Here is a 17255-nt window from a genome sequence, read left to right on the forward strand (position 1 = left end):
CATTAAATATTTCTTTTTAGAATTTTGTCTAATTTCATCCTGTGAATATTCATATTTGTGTATCTTACACACACACTGCTTTGAATGTTGAAAAAAAAAGCATTTGTGTGTGTGTGTGTGTTAAAACATTTATGTGTTTTTCATCTTTGGTTCTTCTGAAAGGGATCTTTAGAATACTCAAAGAATGAGAGTGGATATCATTTGGAGCCTAATTTTAATGGGATTTGTTTCCTTGAATTTCTTAAAAATGTGTACGAAATGTGAGCAACTTGACAATACAGATTTTGAAGCAGTTGGTGGTCCCATATGTGCAAACATAAATTCTAAGTCTCTACATATTTTAGAAGATTCAATTTCTGTTTCTTTAGGATGGTCCGTATTTTAGATAAGCTAATGTGAAGGTCTCCCTTCACTGATCCATGATGTCAGCCACTCTTTCCCAGTTATAATGCCTTCTCCTTTCTGGTGTGGATGCTTTGTATGCTAGCAGGGGATAGACATGTGCTTCTCCCCAAAAGAAATCCTGGGACCTTTCTCCATTTATGCCATAAGTTTTGATCTTTTGTGAATTGAGACAGAGAGGGACACTGCCCAAGGGAGCACACAGCTTGTGGCCCCACAATTCAGTAACTTCCCTGATGCCAGATGCCACAGAAAACTCCAACAAAACACACAAGGAGTGAAGACCATAGTGACATGCTGATCAGGGGCAGGGATTATTATGTGGCATACCTGAATGGCATAGGCAATCTGGAAACTGCAAGCACAGCAGATGGTGAGCTATCATTTGGAGCATCCTTGGCAGAGGGCCTGCTGTACTGCAGAGTTCTACAGGCTGTGGTAAGAGCAAGCCAGAGAGGGACATTGTGAAGCAGGCATGCTGTATGTGCCCAGTAACCTCCCTGACTCCAAACTGATGGAGCTGAGTATGTCAGTGGGCAAGGGAGCTAATCAAAAGCCAGGCAGACCAAAGTCCACAATACTATCTCTCCTTTGTGCCTCCCTCTGGTTAAAAATAGCAGAAGAGAGCATCCTTGGCCTCAATATTATCTCTTCTTATGCTTTCCTTGAGTTGCAAACAACAGACGAAAGCATACCAAGATGCTGTGCTAATGTCTTCTCTCTTGTTTGCTTTTTTATGTTTTTGTTTTCATTTTTGTTCTCTTTAAATTTTGCTAACATAAGAATAATTAGTGTAAGACTTGCTAACTTCATGCAAGATAAGAATGAATGAAAGCATTTGTGTGACATCTGTATTTTGGGGGGTATAAAAGTCTGTATTTTCAAATAAAGTCCATCATCCTAAAAGTGTGGATGATGAGCTCAGTGTACAATAATAAAATCATTTCTCTGTTAAGCTTCTTCTTGTTATATGTTCAATTAATCTTGACATCAGACATGGCAGAAAACATGAGTTTCAGAGAGACTACTAAGAGAAAGAAAGACTCCAATCTTGAAGTGCCCGGGACTAAGGAAAACAGCTGGGGTGACATTGATTGCAGAGATTGAGGCTAAAGCAAATGAGACTGAGGAATGCCCAGCAGAACCCCCTAAACAGACACACATACACCCCAAACAAAAGCAAAACCAAAACACTGGCATCATCCTAGAACAAGAGCAAAGAGGAAAGTATTGGTGTGGAATAGGAGTAACAAAACCTACCTATAAATTTGAAACTAACAGACACAACATAAAAATAAAACCTTGAATAAAATGCTTGACTTGAAGTGAAACATGAAGATCTGCAAAGCCTCAGGGAAGGAGAATAGAAAAGGAAAAAGCAACATAAATCAGGAAACCAATGTTTCCCACTCCCCAAATGAGAAAATACAATCTCAATCTTAGATATAGAATACTGACATTGAGAATATCATTCAGACTAGGAATATTCAATAGCACATTATTTAAGTCCATCGTGCTATAATTTCTTTAACTTTATTTGCATTGTTGTGCAACAATACTACCAAACCAAAATTGACTCCCAATGAAATACTTAGATGTGTCTTGACGATAAAAGGCTTGACCCTCTATTACTGTCTGTACCCACAATGTCAGGATACACTTAAATATCAGAATGATAGACTTGTATCTATATGAAGGACTGTGCTATTGTAATAATATTGGGGAAATTAGTTAGAGGATGGAGTTGTGGAGGTGATAAGGGAAATACCAGAGCTTGTAGAGTTGTAACATCAAAATAAAAATAAAACAGAAGTGGGAAAATGAAACTATAGTAGGAACCCTGAATTATTGGGAATACTCCTGGAAGCTGAATACAGTAAGGACATAGAACCCCAAACAGATTTGCCCCATAATGATACTCTCCAAGACATAAGATTTCCCAACTGAACATAAAGAAAACACACTGAACCATGCACATTAAAAGGATCGGATAACATAGTGCAAAATATGAATATGATTAATTGCTGATGTCTCAGAATGAACTCTTCAAGCAAGAAGAGAAGGGAGTGACATTTTCCATATTGTAAAACAGAAAATAAATCAACTCAGAAAAATATATCTATCAATGCTCTCATTTGTATTTGAAAATGAAATAAATATTTCAACATCAAAAAGAAGTTAGAAGGATACACAAAAACTAATCCAACCCTAGAAACACTACACCAAAATTTGCTGAGGACAGTAAGAAAGGAATTTAACTACACTCAATGATGCAAAGGGGAAGATCTTCCCATTTAAACCCACAAAAGAAACCAAAGAAAACTGAATTTAAAAGTGACAGGACCAAATTTCATCCTATAAATATTACTCTGGACAGAAATGGCTTGAAATCAACAAATGAATGACATAGATTAACAGAATGGATCAAAAACCAGGACCCATCTATCTGTTGAAAACAAGAGGCACATCTAACCAAACACACACACACACACACACACACACACACACACACACACACACACACAAAAAAAAAAAACACAGAAGCTGTAAGTGAAAGGATGGAAAACAACATTTTGCATCACTGAAAAAGAAAAATGAGCCAGTGCAGCCAGTCTAAGATCAGATGATTTACATTTCACAAGGTAAAGCACTAAAACTGATGCAATGGAACATTGCATAATGATAAAGGGGTCCATCTACCAAGAAGAAATAATAATAATAAATATACAAACATAAAATATTAGGGCACCTAGCTACATGATACAAGTATTAATGCACATAAATGGACAAACATTATAATAGCAAAGTGACCCTACATGCTTAGATTTTTATGTGACTGGCCACAGTTAAGGAAACATCTTATGGGGATGATGTAGTGATGCTCTGAAAATTTTGAAAGAAAAGCACATGCAAATTCCTTAGGCAGAAACTAGCATGCATTGTGGCACAGTAATTGTTGACCTTACTGACCATTTTTCTAAATCATTTGGCACAGATTCTGCCTCTTAATAGGTACCAGATACTCTTGTTGATGTTGGGGACAAAGCATTAAAGCAACAGACACAAATCAATCCATTCTACTGCTTACTGAGTAATTTTTTTCCTGTTATTCCCTCTCCAACTTCAGTCCATCCCAGTGTCACCCTGCAGTTTGATTAACAATATATATATATTTAGTTAAGTCAGCTGGGATAATTTGATTCTCAACTGTGAGATTTCACAATTTGAGGGTGTATTTGGGGTTCCAGTGCTAGTGTTAAAATTTTCCCGCTACAAATTTCTTGCAAGGATTCTGTAAAATGCCAAAACAGAAAGGATTCCTTCAGGAAGCCTGAAAAGGGCATATTTTTGTCTCTTTAGCTTTGGAAATAATAACAAAGAATATCAAGTTGATTATCAGAGGTTATTAGGTGGCATAGGAAAAGGATGTAAAAAGGGAAGATGTTGATTGAAGGACACAACATTTTAATAAGACTAAAAGCCTACATTTTAGTGAATCATTGATCTTTAATCACTTTTAATATTTTACTTTGTATTTCAAAATTGCTGATAGAATGCATTTGATTGAAGGAGGTAAGATTTTTGGTAATGGTGAGAATCTTTTTGGAATATCATCATCCTTTACTCAAAATGCCTGTATTAGAGTCTTGTATAAGATTCTGACTTCTGAATCTGTCTAATATAATCCCTGGAATGTAACAGCCTAGGGATCTAGTAATTATGTCCTTGCCACACAGCAAAACATATGGATTATGTTCCTGCATCACAGCCCATCATGACTCAGACCCAGCCATCTCAGACTTCTGCATAGGAGACAGTAGATGGAAGCACTGTATCTTTCCCTGAATGTCTCTGCTTCTCAAATGCAAATACATATATATGCATATATACATGTTACAATACATACATTTTAGTGAAATGTATTTCAGGAAAAAGTATACATTGGATAGTGAGTGATATGGTAATCAACTGCTTTGAATCATTGTATAATAAATATATGAATTACAGCACATTTTATAAAAATAATTATTACTAAAAATGTATTTGTTAAGTGAAAATAATAACATCAAGTCCTTTAGAGAATCTTCAATATCAAGGGAAAACTTAAAAATATATATATTACACTGTCCTTAAAAATGAACACCTGGAAGATGATATAAATAAACAGGTAAAACATAAAAATTGTCTTTTAGCACATACATTAGTTATGTCACATACAATGGGGAAATTTTTACTGCATTCAAGTTAATGTTTTCTCCCTGTTCCACATGATATCATCCTCAGGTTTTCTGTGCTCATGGACAACTGTACCAGGACTAGTGAGAACAGGTGTAAAAGAAGGATGATAAGTAGCTCTGCAATGTGAGTCTGGCAGAGCAGACGTAACATGTCAGCTTCCACAGCAGTTACCACCTCATACCAACAACATTCATATTTTACAGGAAAAGTTGGGCCTTAACAGCTCATATGGGTAATTGTTCCATATTGGATTAAAGAGCATATGTGAGAGATCAACCAGAATGGAACCACGAGTCTGACTATATGCAGGTGGGCCACATGCTTGCTAAGAATAAAAATATCACCATTTTAAAGTCTGGTGGTGTTAGATTCATAAAGAGGCCCAAGGAATATAGCAGTTGTATTTGGGTTATAGATTCACCTTTAGGTAAGACATAACAAAGAGGCAGCTCATTTGTATAGCTGTAGAGTCTAGTGCCTGTACTTCAGCATGTGTACAATATAAAGGATTGTGAGTGAAACATGTAGAGGAGACTGAAGGAGAGATGGCGGAACAGGTGACTGGATGTGACATAGTTAATAAGTTTTCTTGACCTTCGCACACTGTCTTGCTGATTTGGAAGGGGCTTTCACTCCCACAGAAATAAAGTTACTCTGGAGTAGGATAAAGTAGAGGAAATACATTCTGCATTCTGCTATGAGTGCAGATGCCCTGGTCCAGGGAACTGTCCCGGCTAAACAAATATCACTTCTCCTGAGTAGGATTGGGAGAGGGCAGATTCCTGATTTCACGTGCCATGTTGTTTCACTGAGACGCTGACAGCACAGCTGAACCAGTAGGGATGCAACAACAAAACTCTGGAGCAGTGGGGATAGCTTGAAAAACCCAACTGGGGCTTTTACTTGTTATGAAGTCAAACTTATTGTTTACTTTTTGTCTGTAGACAAGGACTGAGAGCAGACAACCTGCCCAGGCAGGCCTGCCTTGAGAAATAAGTTCACCAGTGAGAAGAGTGGAAGCTAGCTGCTCTCCTCAGCTGTCTCTTAGAAACCAGTAAAGTTCACTTTTTCCGTGGAGTGGTTTCTGATGAAATAATGCCAAGGACAGATCTGTCATGCATCTACAGGTGAAATGACACTTGTGGGCCTGAAGGGAGATGAGTCCGTGCCATCCCTTCCCTATAACCACATCTTGGGGATACATCTAACAGTGAATTCACATCAGAGGCTTAGCTGGGCAAGTGTCTTTCTCTGTGTCATGTGCAGAAATCACCAAGAGCAGGTGAGTTCAGAGATGAAGCATGGCGGTTTTGAGGAATACGTTTGGAAAATTTCCTGTTTATTATATCGAATCTTAAATTGATGAAATAATCAATTTTATCAACTAAGTACATATATGAATATGATTGGAAAAGTACACTTGCAGTTTTTATGTATTTGAAATGAAATTGCATTCTGTTTTTCGTATAATGATATTTATTCAATTTAACTGATATTATTTATTGCAATTAAATTTATATCTTAGATGGAACAAACCTGAACTAATTCAGTATGCTTTGGTGCTATTTATTTTTTCCCTAAAAGTTGGAAGTATTTTAAGTTATTTTTCGAAATTTTCACCACTGTTTCACCTCAAGGATAGTAAAGCATGCATTCATTTTTAACACTAAATGTTCATGTTTTCAATCGGTAGTCATCAACATGTTTCCATTATAGTGCTTTTTTATAATATCTTTTATTACCATAAAATGTCTATAAATATTATGTTCTATTTATACTACAATTAAGATGTTAGCTTAGTTAAAACATACATGAAAGTAAAGCAACAGAGGACAAATACATTCTTTTAAAATTGTTTATTTTTATTACAAAGGCATATTTATGGAGAGAGAGAGACAGAGAGAAAAAATATTGCATTTGGTGCTTCTATTCCCAAGAACAAGGGCCGGAGCTTAGCTGATCTGAATCAAGGAGTATTTTCTTGGTCTACTTGTGGGTGTAGCCTACCAAGGCTTTTGGTCATGTTCTGCTGCCTTCCCAGGCCATAAGCATGGAACTGTATTGGAAGTGAAGCATCTGGGACACAAACTGGCACCAATATGAGATGTTGGTACTTGCAGATAGAGGATGAGAACATTGAATCATGACACTTATCCCTCAAATACTTTCTTATAACACATTTTGAGGTAGTATTTTGTTTTGTAAAATCAACAAACTTGTAATTCTGCTGAGATTGTTGAAGTTTTTTAAGAAGTGATAAAACTAATTCACAATACACATTGACATTAATGTACGTAATACAAAATGGTGACCACATCAGAATTCATGATTTCCTTCACAGGTTGTGACCTTGACTAATGTCAAATTCTAGTCACAGCAAAGCTATAGTGGTCTAGAATATTTAAAATGGAAAGTGCAGGAAGCAAATATGCCATCTTAAACCAATTATCCATTTTTAGCTGCACAGGCATAACATCAACTGGTTTTTCAAATATTTTAATATTAGGATTTAAAATTCCCACTTCACAATTCTTGCTTTTCTGCTTTAAGGAGGACCTTAATTTAGGCAACTTCATCCTATGTTGTCTGATGAGACAACAGAGAGCACAGAACTCACTATTCATTTTTTCTAAGTTCATCAAATGACAGTATCTCTAGGGTTGTCACATCCTTGTTGGAGTGCTGCACAGTTGTGCACGTTATGCAGTAATTAAAACACAGTTTTATTCTCTCCTGGTGCTTAGTTCATTCTAATGTTTCTACAATGCACTTTTGGGCAGGATTAATGGAAAAAGTTCTGGGTCTCCCAAGAACCACAGTGTATGATTTCCTATTACACTTCTGTAGTCTTTGTCTCCCCTCTCCAGTATTTTTTTTTCTTTAATATTCATCTTAAAGACCTTGGGAATTAAATTTTCAGAATGTGAAACTGTTTTATCAAACCCATAGGTGACACACTGAAGTTAGCCGATTCTGTAGTGAGTTTACCCTATTGCTTTAGGGTTTGTTCATGTCAGTGAATGAATCCTTATGTGGAGCTAATTATGGTGGAACTGTTTATGTGATGATTCCACCAGTTGATTCAATTCCATCAATAAACAGTATCAACCTAGTGACATTTATCTCTTCATTCGAAATTCCTATTACATTACAATGCTGTGAATATTATGTATCTTAAGAATTATGTAAACTCACTTTGAAGATATTTGGATGCAAAAATCACTATATAGTCACTCATAAATACCAATATATTTTACTACTCATAATTAAACAAATCTGTAATAATTGATACTGTAAAAAAGAAAGGAAAAAATAGTTTATAAAATTTTGGGGAGGCATCATTGTGGTTAAGCTGTCCCTGGAACACTGGCATGTTACATCATTATGTAAATTCAAGCTCTGGTTCCTGAATATTCCTGATTCAAAGTCCTGTTGCTAATGCACTTGGGAAGCAATATCTGAGGGGTAAAGTACTTGGACCTCATGTACACGTAATAGAAAGAAATGGAGTTCCACAGTCCTAACTTTGGCCATTTACAGTCATCAACTAGATAGGCATTTGGGGGAATTAACTATTAAATGGAAGATTCTCTCTCTCTCTCTCTCTCTCTCTCTCTCTCTCTCTCTCTCTCTCTCGTCCTTTTGAATGAATCATTTAAAAATATATTTCCATACAAATTACTCCTAAATTTTTCCACAAGGGTGTGCAGGTGGGCTCTCACTGTCATTTCAGTTTTTCTATCTTATGTACATATTAGTGTAACCCCAGAAATTTCATCTTTCATCTTTACTTTCCTGCCCATTTCATTGTGATATTTGTTTCACCAGGATCTATGACTATGTAAACACATTAAAGTTTAATATGAAAGCCGGAATAAGCAGTGTGAACATTTTTCACACTTCTGTGCTCAGGGTCTTCACTGTCAGTCCCAGTAACACCAGGCTGGCACGTCTTGCAGTGAGACCTGAGTTGCACATTTACAGTTCGGACGTGTTCATTTTGTTGAAAGAAATATCCCATTCCTTCTATATCATGATTATACGACAGGTAACCATGCCCAAATTTTGTTAATCTCATTTCTCTCAGGCAAGTAGTATTTAATACAAATTCTGCTATTCTTCCACGATGCCAATGCCAGATAACTTGTAAAAATGTAGCACACAAAGTTTACTTTGAAGTTCAAATAAATATGTGTTATTTTCATGCTTACATGTATTATATGTGTAGACTACTATTACTTGCTAGATTATGGGAATTAAGACAACTTTCAAGAGAAATCATGTAAACATTTTACTTCACCTGTCTATGTTCATTCACTTTAGCCACACCTTCCTCAGTCAATTTGCATAATACGGAAAATCTGATTGCACATAAAAGTTTGATGATCTTCAAGATTAAATCTGTTTCAGGGCACAGTAGACTAATTCAAACTAATTCAGAGTGACACACTTTAGGGAACATCACCGAAATTATTTTGTAGTAGAAGAGGCAAATACTGAAATTCTTACTCAGTATTCTTTACTTTTTATTTGCTAATTTATTTTCTGTATTTGTATATTATTTTAAATTCTTACCCAGTATCCTTTTCTTTATTTAGTAATTCATTTACTAATCATTTTACTTTAATGCGTGGCTCATGATATATGAATTAATGTAGTACAAGCCCATACATATATAAGTAAAAACGATTGCACAGATCTACTCCATGCTTCAATATATTATTGAAACTGAATTGAGATTTTCCTTCAAATATGTAAACAGTGAATCATTTAGTCAATTTCATCCTGCATCCATGTTATACTGAGGGTGCACATATGTGTTTTTGGAACAATGAGTTACCACTGCTAACACACCAACACTTTTGCTTTGCCAGATTCAATCATTGAACAAAGTTCACCAATCATTTAATCGACTATGTAATGTGTTCTTTAATTCATGCATGCCTTGTAGTTGCAGAAGAATTATTTTGTTCATTCATTCATTCCTGAATATGAATTATTAAAGATTTATATATGTATGTATGTTTTCAGAGACTGTTTGAAACTGTTTTGAAGTAACAAATGAAAAAAATAGATTGTTTTGTTACTGAGTTTTTGATATCCTTGAATTGAGGAATCTTGAAAGGATTCAAAATTAACATAATGAAGATATATTTGTTGTGGAAAAGAAATGCAGAATTTTTAAATCTAGGAATTTCTATTAAACATTCAGGGCTCATTATACATAAATAGTCTAGATAAATATGATGGTATGTGATTGTTTTCATGACAAAAGTGAAGATCACATGTGATAAGATGTAGGTCTTTTATTTTTTAGGTATCCGAAATATTTTCAGTATGCTGAGATGAATAAATTCTTCATTAATGTTATTTAAAAATGGATATTTTTTTCAAGCTGGCATTGGAATCTTAGCCAATGCCTTCCTCCTTATCTTCCACATCTTCACATTCCACCAGGTTCATAGGCCAAGACCCATTGATATAGTCACCTGTCACTTGGCTTCTGTCCACATTGTAATGCTCCTTACTTCACTACTCATTTTATCTGAAGACATGTTCAAATTGCTGAATTTTCCAAATGAATTGAAATGTAAGCTTTTGTTCTATGTGAATAGAGTGACACGAAATCTCTCCATCTCCAATACCTGCCTTTTGAGCATCACTCAGGTCATCACCATCAGTCCCAGCTCCTTCTGCTTGTCAAGATTTAAACAGAAACTCACACATTATATTGCCATTGCTTTCTTCTGTTTTTGGTCCCTCAACCTGTCTTCCAATTGCCACATGATCATCTATACTGTAGCTCATTCCAACAGGACCAATCTACTCACTGTCAGTAAGTATTGCTCACTTTCCACGATGAACTCCATCATCATGGCGCTATTTCTCTCACTTTCTTTGTTCCAGAACATCTTCTTTGTAGGAATCATGCTGCTCTCCAGCATGTACATGATAATTTTCTTATGTAGCCATCACAGGAAGTCTGAGTACCTCCACAGCATGAGAATTTCCCCAAGAATTTCCCCAGCAAAACGGGCCACCTGTACTGTCTTAATGCTTGTGAGTTTCTTTGTGATTATGTACTGTGTGGATATCATCATCTCATCCTTTTCAGCTGTATTGCAGAAATATGACCCAATTGTCTTGGATATTCACAGGCTTGTTGGAAATGTCTATGCAGCTGTAAGTCCACTGGTGCTTATCAGTTCTGATAAAAGAATAATTGGTATTCTGCAAAAGTTGATGGAAATGATAATAGTTTTGTCAAGTTGATGAAAGAATCTAAAAATGTGAATTCTTTCACCTGCTAAATAAAATAATGCAGAATTCTAAATCTTATATAAATATACAAAATTTACTGGTATTTTCAACTTGTATATGCAGCCTGGAACTCCCAACATCTGCATGCCTCTCATAATTCAAAGTTCTTCCTGCATTGAAATTTGTGTCCCTTACGCTTTCCTCACTTAATGAATGAGAATGTTCTTTTCATTCTGTTTGCATTAATTTCCCTTCAATACCTAATTCCAAAGTGTTTGAGTTGAGAAAGTAATGGAAATCTTAAATCTGTATTAGTAATTGCAAGAGAATTGCTCACCAGATATAAAACAGTAAGTTTAGCACCCATTATTCAGCATATAAAATTAAAAAGCATGTGTTCATACCAACAAATAATTTGTTAAGTAGATGAAGCAGTGAGGGCAAAGAAACATTTTTTTTTTTTGTGGAGCAAATAACTTAATTGAAATTCTCTGCTCAAGGAAATGAATCATAATTTTTCAGCTCAATGATCAAGGCAAAATAAAATCTAAGTCATACTGACAGAATGTATCTTAAGAGTGATGTGATAGCATGTTATCATAATTATGTATCTCTCTAAATCTCAAGATAATAGTTTACTCATTAAAAATTGTTAACAATCCTAGTGGAGACCCATCTACAAATTTGTTCAACATTATTTCTTAAAGTTACAAGGTGCTGGAGCAACAGAGTTAAGTAGATGTGCCCAAGATTCACCTATTCTTCCACAGGAAATAAAATATTAAATGGAAAGTTGGATTTTGGAGTACGTACCAGAGCAAGATCCCTGGAACCAAGTAAAGGAGCATAATGAAATTTTGGCATGATAGTTTGGAGATAGAAACAAAGGCAAAGCCAAAGTGCAACACAGTCCAGGGTTGGGCAATCCAAATTGCAGGGGGAAATGTAAAGAGGAGAGCTTCAACACAGGGCCTCTACATAAACAACATACATTGGCAATTCTAGATTCAAGAGGAATCTGCAGTTGTTATTAGGTTCGCAGTAAGATCAGCTAATTGTACCCTTCCTCTTTTTATCATCAGGTCACTAGTTGTTATTGGGGTTTCCTTTACTCCTTCTCAGATTTCCCACCAGAAGAGGCAAGTTCACATGCCTGGTTCATTCCATGCAGTCTTTATCCTCCAATCTCTGTAGTGTCTTGGGTTTGTTCACCTGTGCTACTACCATTGCTAGCCCTGCTCTCATGAGTTCAGCTCTTTAGGTGGTAGCCGGGATGTTGAGCATCCAGTAAACTCTGAGACCCTTCACCAAGACCCAGACTCCAGGCCCATTGATGAATGTTGGAGTGCTATGAACATAAGAGCGCAAAATCTGTATCTCTGGTATCTCCCTCCATTGAAGACTGAGCATACTCACTCCACTCTCCTAAGACTCTGACATCCATTAGAATCAGCTGAGGATCTGTGTTTCTGCAAAACTCTTAGCTTTGCCTACAAACGAAGATCCTCCCTATGGCAATGATTAAGAGATGGTTAGCCACCTAGACATGCTCTGAGTAATCCATTGATTCCATAGCTACCAGAGATCTCCACGGCTTACACTGACAATAGCGAACTAAGATGTGGGAATAATATAGCATCCAATTGAAACTGAAGCCAAATTGAAAAATGAAGGCACATTGGTTTGAAAAAAAATCCCTTTAGCATGCAGGTCACAGTTTTACAGTGAAGTGATGACTGATTTGCCAGATATCAAAGCAGGGAAACAAGAAGTATGAAAAAGCAGTGAAATATTCAGCCTTCAATGAAAGACAAGAGTGCTTTAGAATAGTCCAGTGAAAAGTTTGAGGAAGTGCCTGATAAAGAACATAAAATCATTATTATAAAGGTGATGAAGCAGATACAGAAGAATGCAAGTATGAAGTGGAAGAAAACCTAGGGAAACAATGATTGAATAAGAGCTAGAAATTATGGGTGCCGGTTCTATCCCGGCAGCCCCGCTTCCCTTCTAGCTCCCTGCCTGTGGCCCAGGAAAGCAGTCTAGGACGGCCCAAAGCTTTGGGACCCTGCACCTGCGTGGGAGACCCGGAAGAGGCTCTTGGTTTCGGATTGGCATAGTATCGGCCATTGTGCTCACTTGGGGAGTGAATCATCTAATGGAAGATCTTCCTCTCTGTCTCTGCTCTCTGTGTATCTGCCTTTCCAATAAAAAATAATAAAAATACATCTTTAAAAAAAAGAGCTAGAAATTTACCGAGGCATCCATTCACACAAATGAAAGATAAAGACTGCTTCCGGATTTTGGGAACACCATCAAATGAAGAAATTGTCAATTACTTTGAGTCCCTCAAGGAAAAGATATGTTAAGGGTGTGGGAGCATAGAAAACTTTGAAATTAAATAGCTGAAAAATTCCACAATCTGAGAGAATAACATTCAAATCGATAGGAGGCCCATGCATCCTCTAATAAATAACCAGAAGAAAACCTCAAGTCCATGTATCATACTTTAGCTCTAAGAAAACACAGAGAAAACTAAAATCTGCAGAAAAAATACATCAAATCACAATTAAAGATGCCTATTAGGGTAGTCGTGTATTTTTCAGCAGACATTATACAGGGTAGTTAATGGAGGTATACTGCTAAATCTTAAAATGAAAAAGCCAACAACCAAGCTTTATACATTTAAGCTACCCTCATAAATATTAAGGAAGAAGTGGGTAATTTCCAAGATAAATATCAAAGAAACTCATCCCTACCACATAAAACAGCCTCAGAGGACATTCTGCAGTGAGTTTAACATAGATGCAAAAAAAAAAAAAAACTATCTTGAAACCATAATTGATGAACACAAGCAAAAGGACTATCAATAAGTTTAGCATCGTTTTTTAGCAGATCAAATCTAAGAGCACAACAGATGGATCATCCACCATAGTCAAGCGGGATGTACCCACATGACACAGGGCTAATTCAAGATAGAGTCAATGTACCAGGCACACTGGCTCAGTGATTTTATCCTTGCCTGGCATGCAATAGGATCCCGTATGGGCACTGGTTCATGTTCTGGCTGCTCCAGCTCTCAGCTTGTGGCCTGGAAAGCAACAGAGGATGGTTCAAATCCTTTGGACACCACAATTTTTTTGTAGACTCAGAAGAAGGTCTAGCTCCTGATGTCAAGTTGGCTCAGCTTCAACCACTGCAATCATTTGTGGAGTGAACCAGGAGATGGAAGATCTTTCTTTCCGTCTTCCTCTCTGTGTAAATCTTCATTTACAATTACATAATTAAAAGCAAATAAACATTCAAAAATGACATATAGCACATTCTATTCACACCTTCAATTCCCTTATTTATAATTAAGGACAGAACCATGTGTTCAAGCATCCACAGCTTGAATTTCTTGAAAATCCTACATGCAGAACACTATTGAAGCTACCATAGTGTGCAATTTCTGATGTGCTCACTTCTCCTCTTTTCTATATTTTAACATATATCTACACATTCTAATTTGTGCACGGAACATTTTTGTTTTTTCCTTTAAAAAATAAAGATTTATTTATTTATATTGCCAAGTCAGATATATACAGAGAGGAGGAGAGACAGAGAGAAATATCTTCCATCTGATGATTCACTCACAAAGTGACCTCCAAGACTGGTGCTGTACCAATCCTAAGCCAGGAGACCAGATTCTCTTTCAGGTCTCCCATGTGGTTTCAGGGTTCCAAGGCTTTGGGTCATTCTTGACTTCTTTCCCAGACCACAAGCAGGGAGCTAGATGGAAAGCAGTGTTGCCAGGATTATATCTGGCGCTGTTATGGAATCCCAGTGCATGCAAGGTGAGGACTTTAGCCACTAGGCCAGAGCGCTGGGCCCCATTTTTCTCTTAATATTTCTGACTGTGTTTTCTACAAAAAAACTGCATTTGTGCTGACCAGTGCTACGAGAATAGATGTTTTATTTGTTAGATTGTTGGTGATTTGTTATTCAGCACTGACTGAAGTTCCTTGACTTTCAGATATATCTAATTATATCATTACAACTATCAGGAAAATTTAAGTGAAGCTGAATGTAAATCAGCAGACCAACAGTAGTCAGAATGGGGATAGAGAAAGATTTGATTGATTTTGTGATCTGAAGGTGAAGTCAGCCTCATGGCATTGAAGAAAACTATGATTAAGTGGTAGCTTGGGGCACAGTCTTCCCCTAAGTGCCCTGACACAAAGTTAGAAAGCTCCCTATGATGACACAAAGATGCTCAGTCATTCCCTGTTCTACACTCACCATGGAGACCTCTCTGTGACTCAGTTCTTTGCCCTTGAACCTTCAAGGTACCTCTTCAAGCCCTGGAGGCATAAGGGAGTCTTCCTCCATGCTTCTGTCTTGGCTCTGCTGGACCCTGTGGCTGAATGTCTGTGTTTGATAGACTATTGGCCCAAGCTATGCAGGCCCCTGTCTTCTTATAATGGTAACTGAGCTCTGGTATTAGACAGTGAAGAGGGAAAGCACCTGACCATCTGAGACAAGGTCCACAATACTGAGAAGATCAGGGCATATGATATGGCCTCAATCATCCCAGAGAGGAGGATGTGGTGATCTCTTACTCTTGTATTGGGTTTTCTGGTTCACAGTAGATGACGAGGGTTCTGTAATACACTCCCATGCTGATAGGATGCTCAGGAGGGGGAGGATGGCCTTGTACACAAGGAGCAGTTCAGTCTAACATTCCAGGATATGTTGCTCTGTGATGACCTTTGTACATGAACCTGTGTGTGTATGTTTGTATGTGTGTGTATGTGTCTGTTTGTGCATGTGTATGTTTATCCTGGACATGAAGGAAATATTTTACTGTTTCATGTGTAGGAAACAGAATATACAAATTACCCCTCTTTGTTTGAAGCTGCTGATGTAGGAAACCAGGTACAAGGGGTAAAAAGTCAAATTACATTCTGAAGATGATAATTCTTTTTTATTTAATATTTTTTGATACAGTTTATTGGGCACTGGGTTCTCCATTGCCCCTCTCCAAAGTTCCCTCCCCTCCCTTCTGCTCTCTGCACCCTTTGTCTCCTGTGTAGAGTGCAAATATCTTCTCCCATTCTGTTGGTTGCCTTTTTACTTTGTTGATTGTTTCCTTTGCTGTGCAGAAGCTTCTTAGCTTAATGTAGTCCCATTTATGTATTGTGTTGTATACTCCCTTTGCTTTTGATGATTTTTCTAGGAAGTCAGTGCTTACACCTATATTTTGCAGAGTATTTCCAACTTTTTCTTCCAAACGTTTGATTGTGTGTGGGTGTAGGTTTACATCTCTTATCCATTTAGATTTGATCTTTGTGTATGGTGAAAGGTGTGGGTCTTGCTTCTTATTTCTACAGGCTGTTAACCAGTTATCCCAACAGCATCTATTGAAGAGACCTTCCTTTTTTCTTCAGATTGTTTTCTGGTTTGGTGTTGTTTGTTTGTTAAAGGTTAGATAGATGTGCATGTGTGGTTCCCTTCTGGATTTTCTTTTCTACTCCATTGACCTATCTTTCTGTTTCTGTAACAGTTATCAGTCTGTTTTGATAACTACCACCCTATAGTATGTCCAAATATCTAGGATTGTGATCCCTCCTACTAGGTTCTTATTCTTCAGGATAGTTCTTGTTGTTTATGTTGTGTGTGTGTGTGTGTGTGTGTGTGTGTGTGTGTGTGTGTTTCGAGACGAACCTTTGTATAATTTTTTCCAGCTATGTGAAATATGATCTTGGTAATTTGAATGGAATCACATTGAATGTATACATTGCTTTTGCTAATATAGACATTTTCATGATACTGACTCTGACCATCCAGGAACAAGTTATTTTTCTCCATTTTTTGAAGTCTTCTTCTATTTCTTGTCCTAATGTTTTGTAGTATTCCTTGTATAGGTCTACCTCATCCTTTGTTAGGTGTATTCCTAGGTGTTCCATTTTCTGTTCTGTTATTTTGAAAGGGAGAAGAACCAATCAGCATGTTTGTGTACACTGTGGCAACTGATTTCATTTATCTTGTACCCTGCCACTTTGCCAAACTCTCATATAAGTTTGAAGAGTCCCTTGATTGTGTCTCTTGTTTCTCCCATGTATAGAAATAGATAATCTGCAAACATAGATAACTTGACTTCCTCCTTGTCCATTTGAATTCCTTTGATTTCTTTTTCTTGTCTTGCAGCTTTTGTGAGTACTTCCAGTACTATGTTAAATGCCACTGATGATAGTGGACATCCTTGTCTTGTTCCAGTTCTTAGCGAGAAGGCGTCTATTATTTCCCCATTCCATATGATGTTGGCACTCAGTTTTCATATACTGGTTTGATTATGTTGTGGATTATTCCTTCTA

General features: G+C 36.9%; 1 protein-coding gene across 1 annotated transcript; it reads left to right on the plus strand.

Annotated features, from left to right (window-relative positions):
- Positions 1–10005: 10005 nt before the first annotated feature.
- Positions 10006–10914, plus strand: LOC121149131 (putative vomeronasal receptor-like protein 4). Its single transcript, XM_040969590.1, has one exon. It carries the CDS (start codon positions 10006–10008, stop codon positions 10912–10914), a length of 909 nt encoding a protein of 302 aa, XP_040825524.1.
- The last annotated feature ends 6341 nt before the right edge of the window (positions 10915–17255 follow it).

The sequence above is a fragment of the Ochotona curzoniae genome, unplaced genomic scaffold (assembly GCF_017591425.1).
Source record: "Ochotona curzoniae isolate NIBS_2020 unplaced genomic scaffold, NIBS_Ocur_1.0 contig_1889, whole genome shotgun sequence".
NCBI lineage: Eukaryota > Metazoa > Chordata > Mammalia > Lagomorpha > Ochotonidae > Ochotona > Ochotona curzoniae.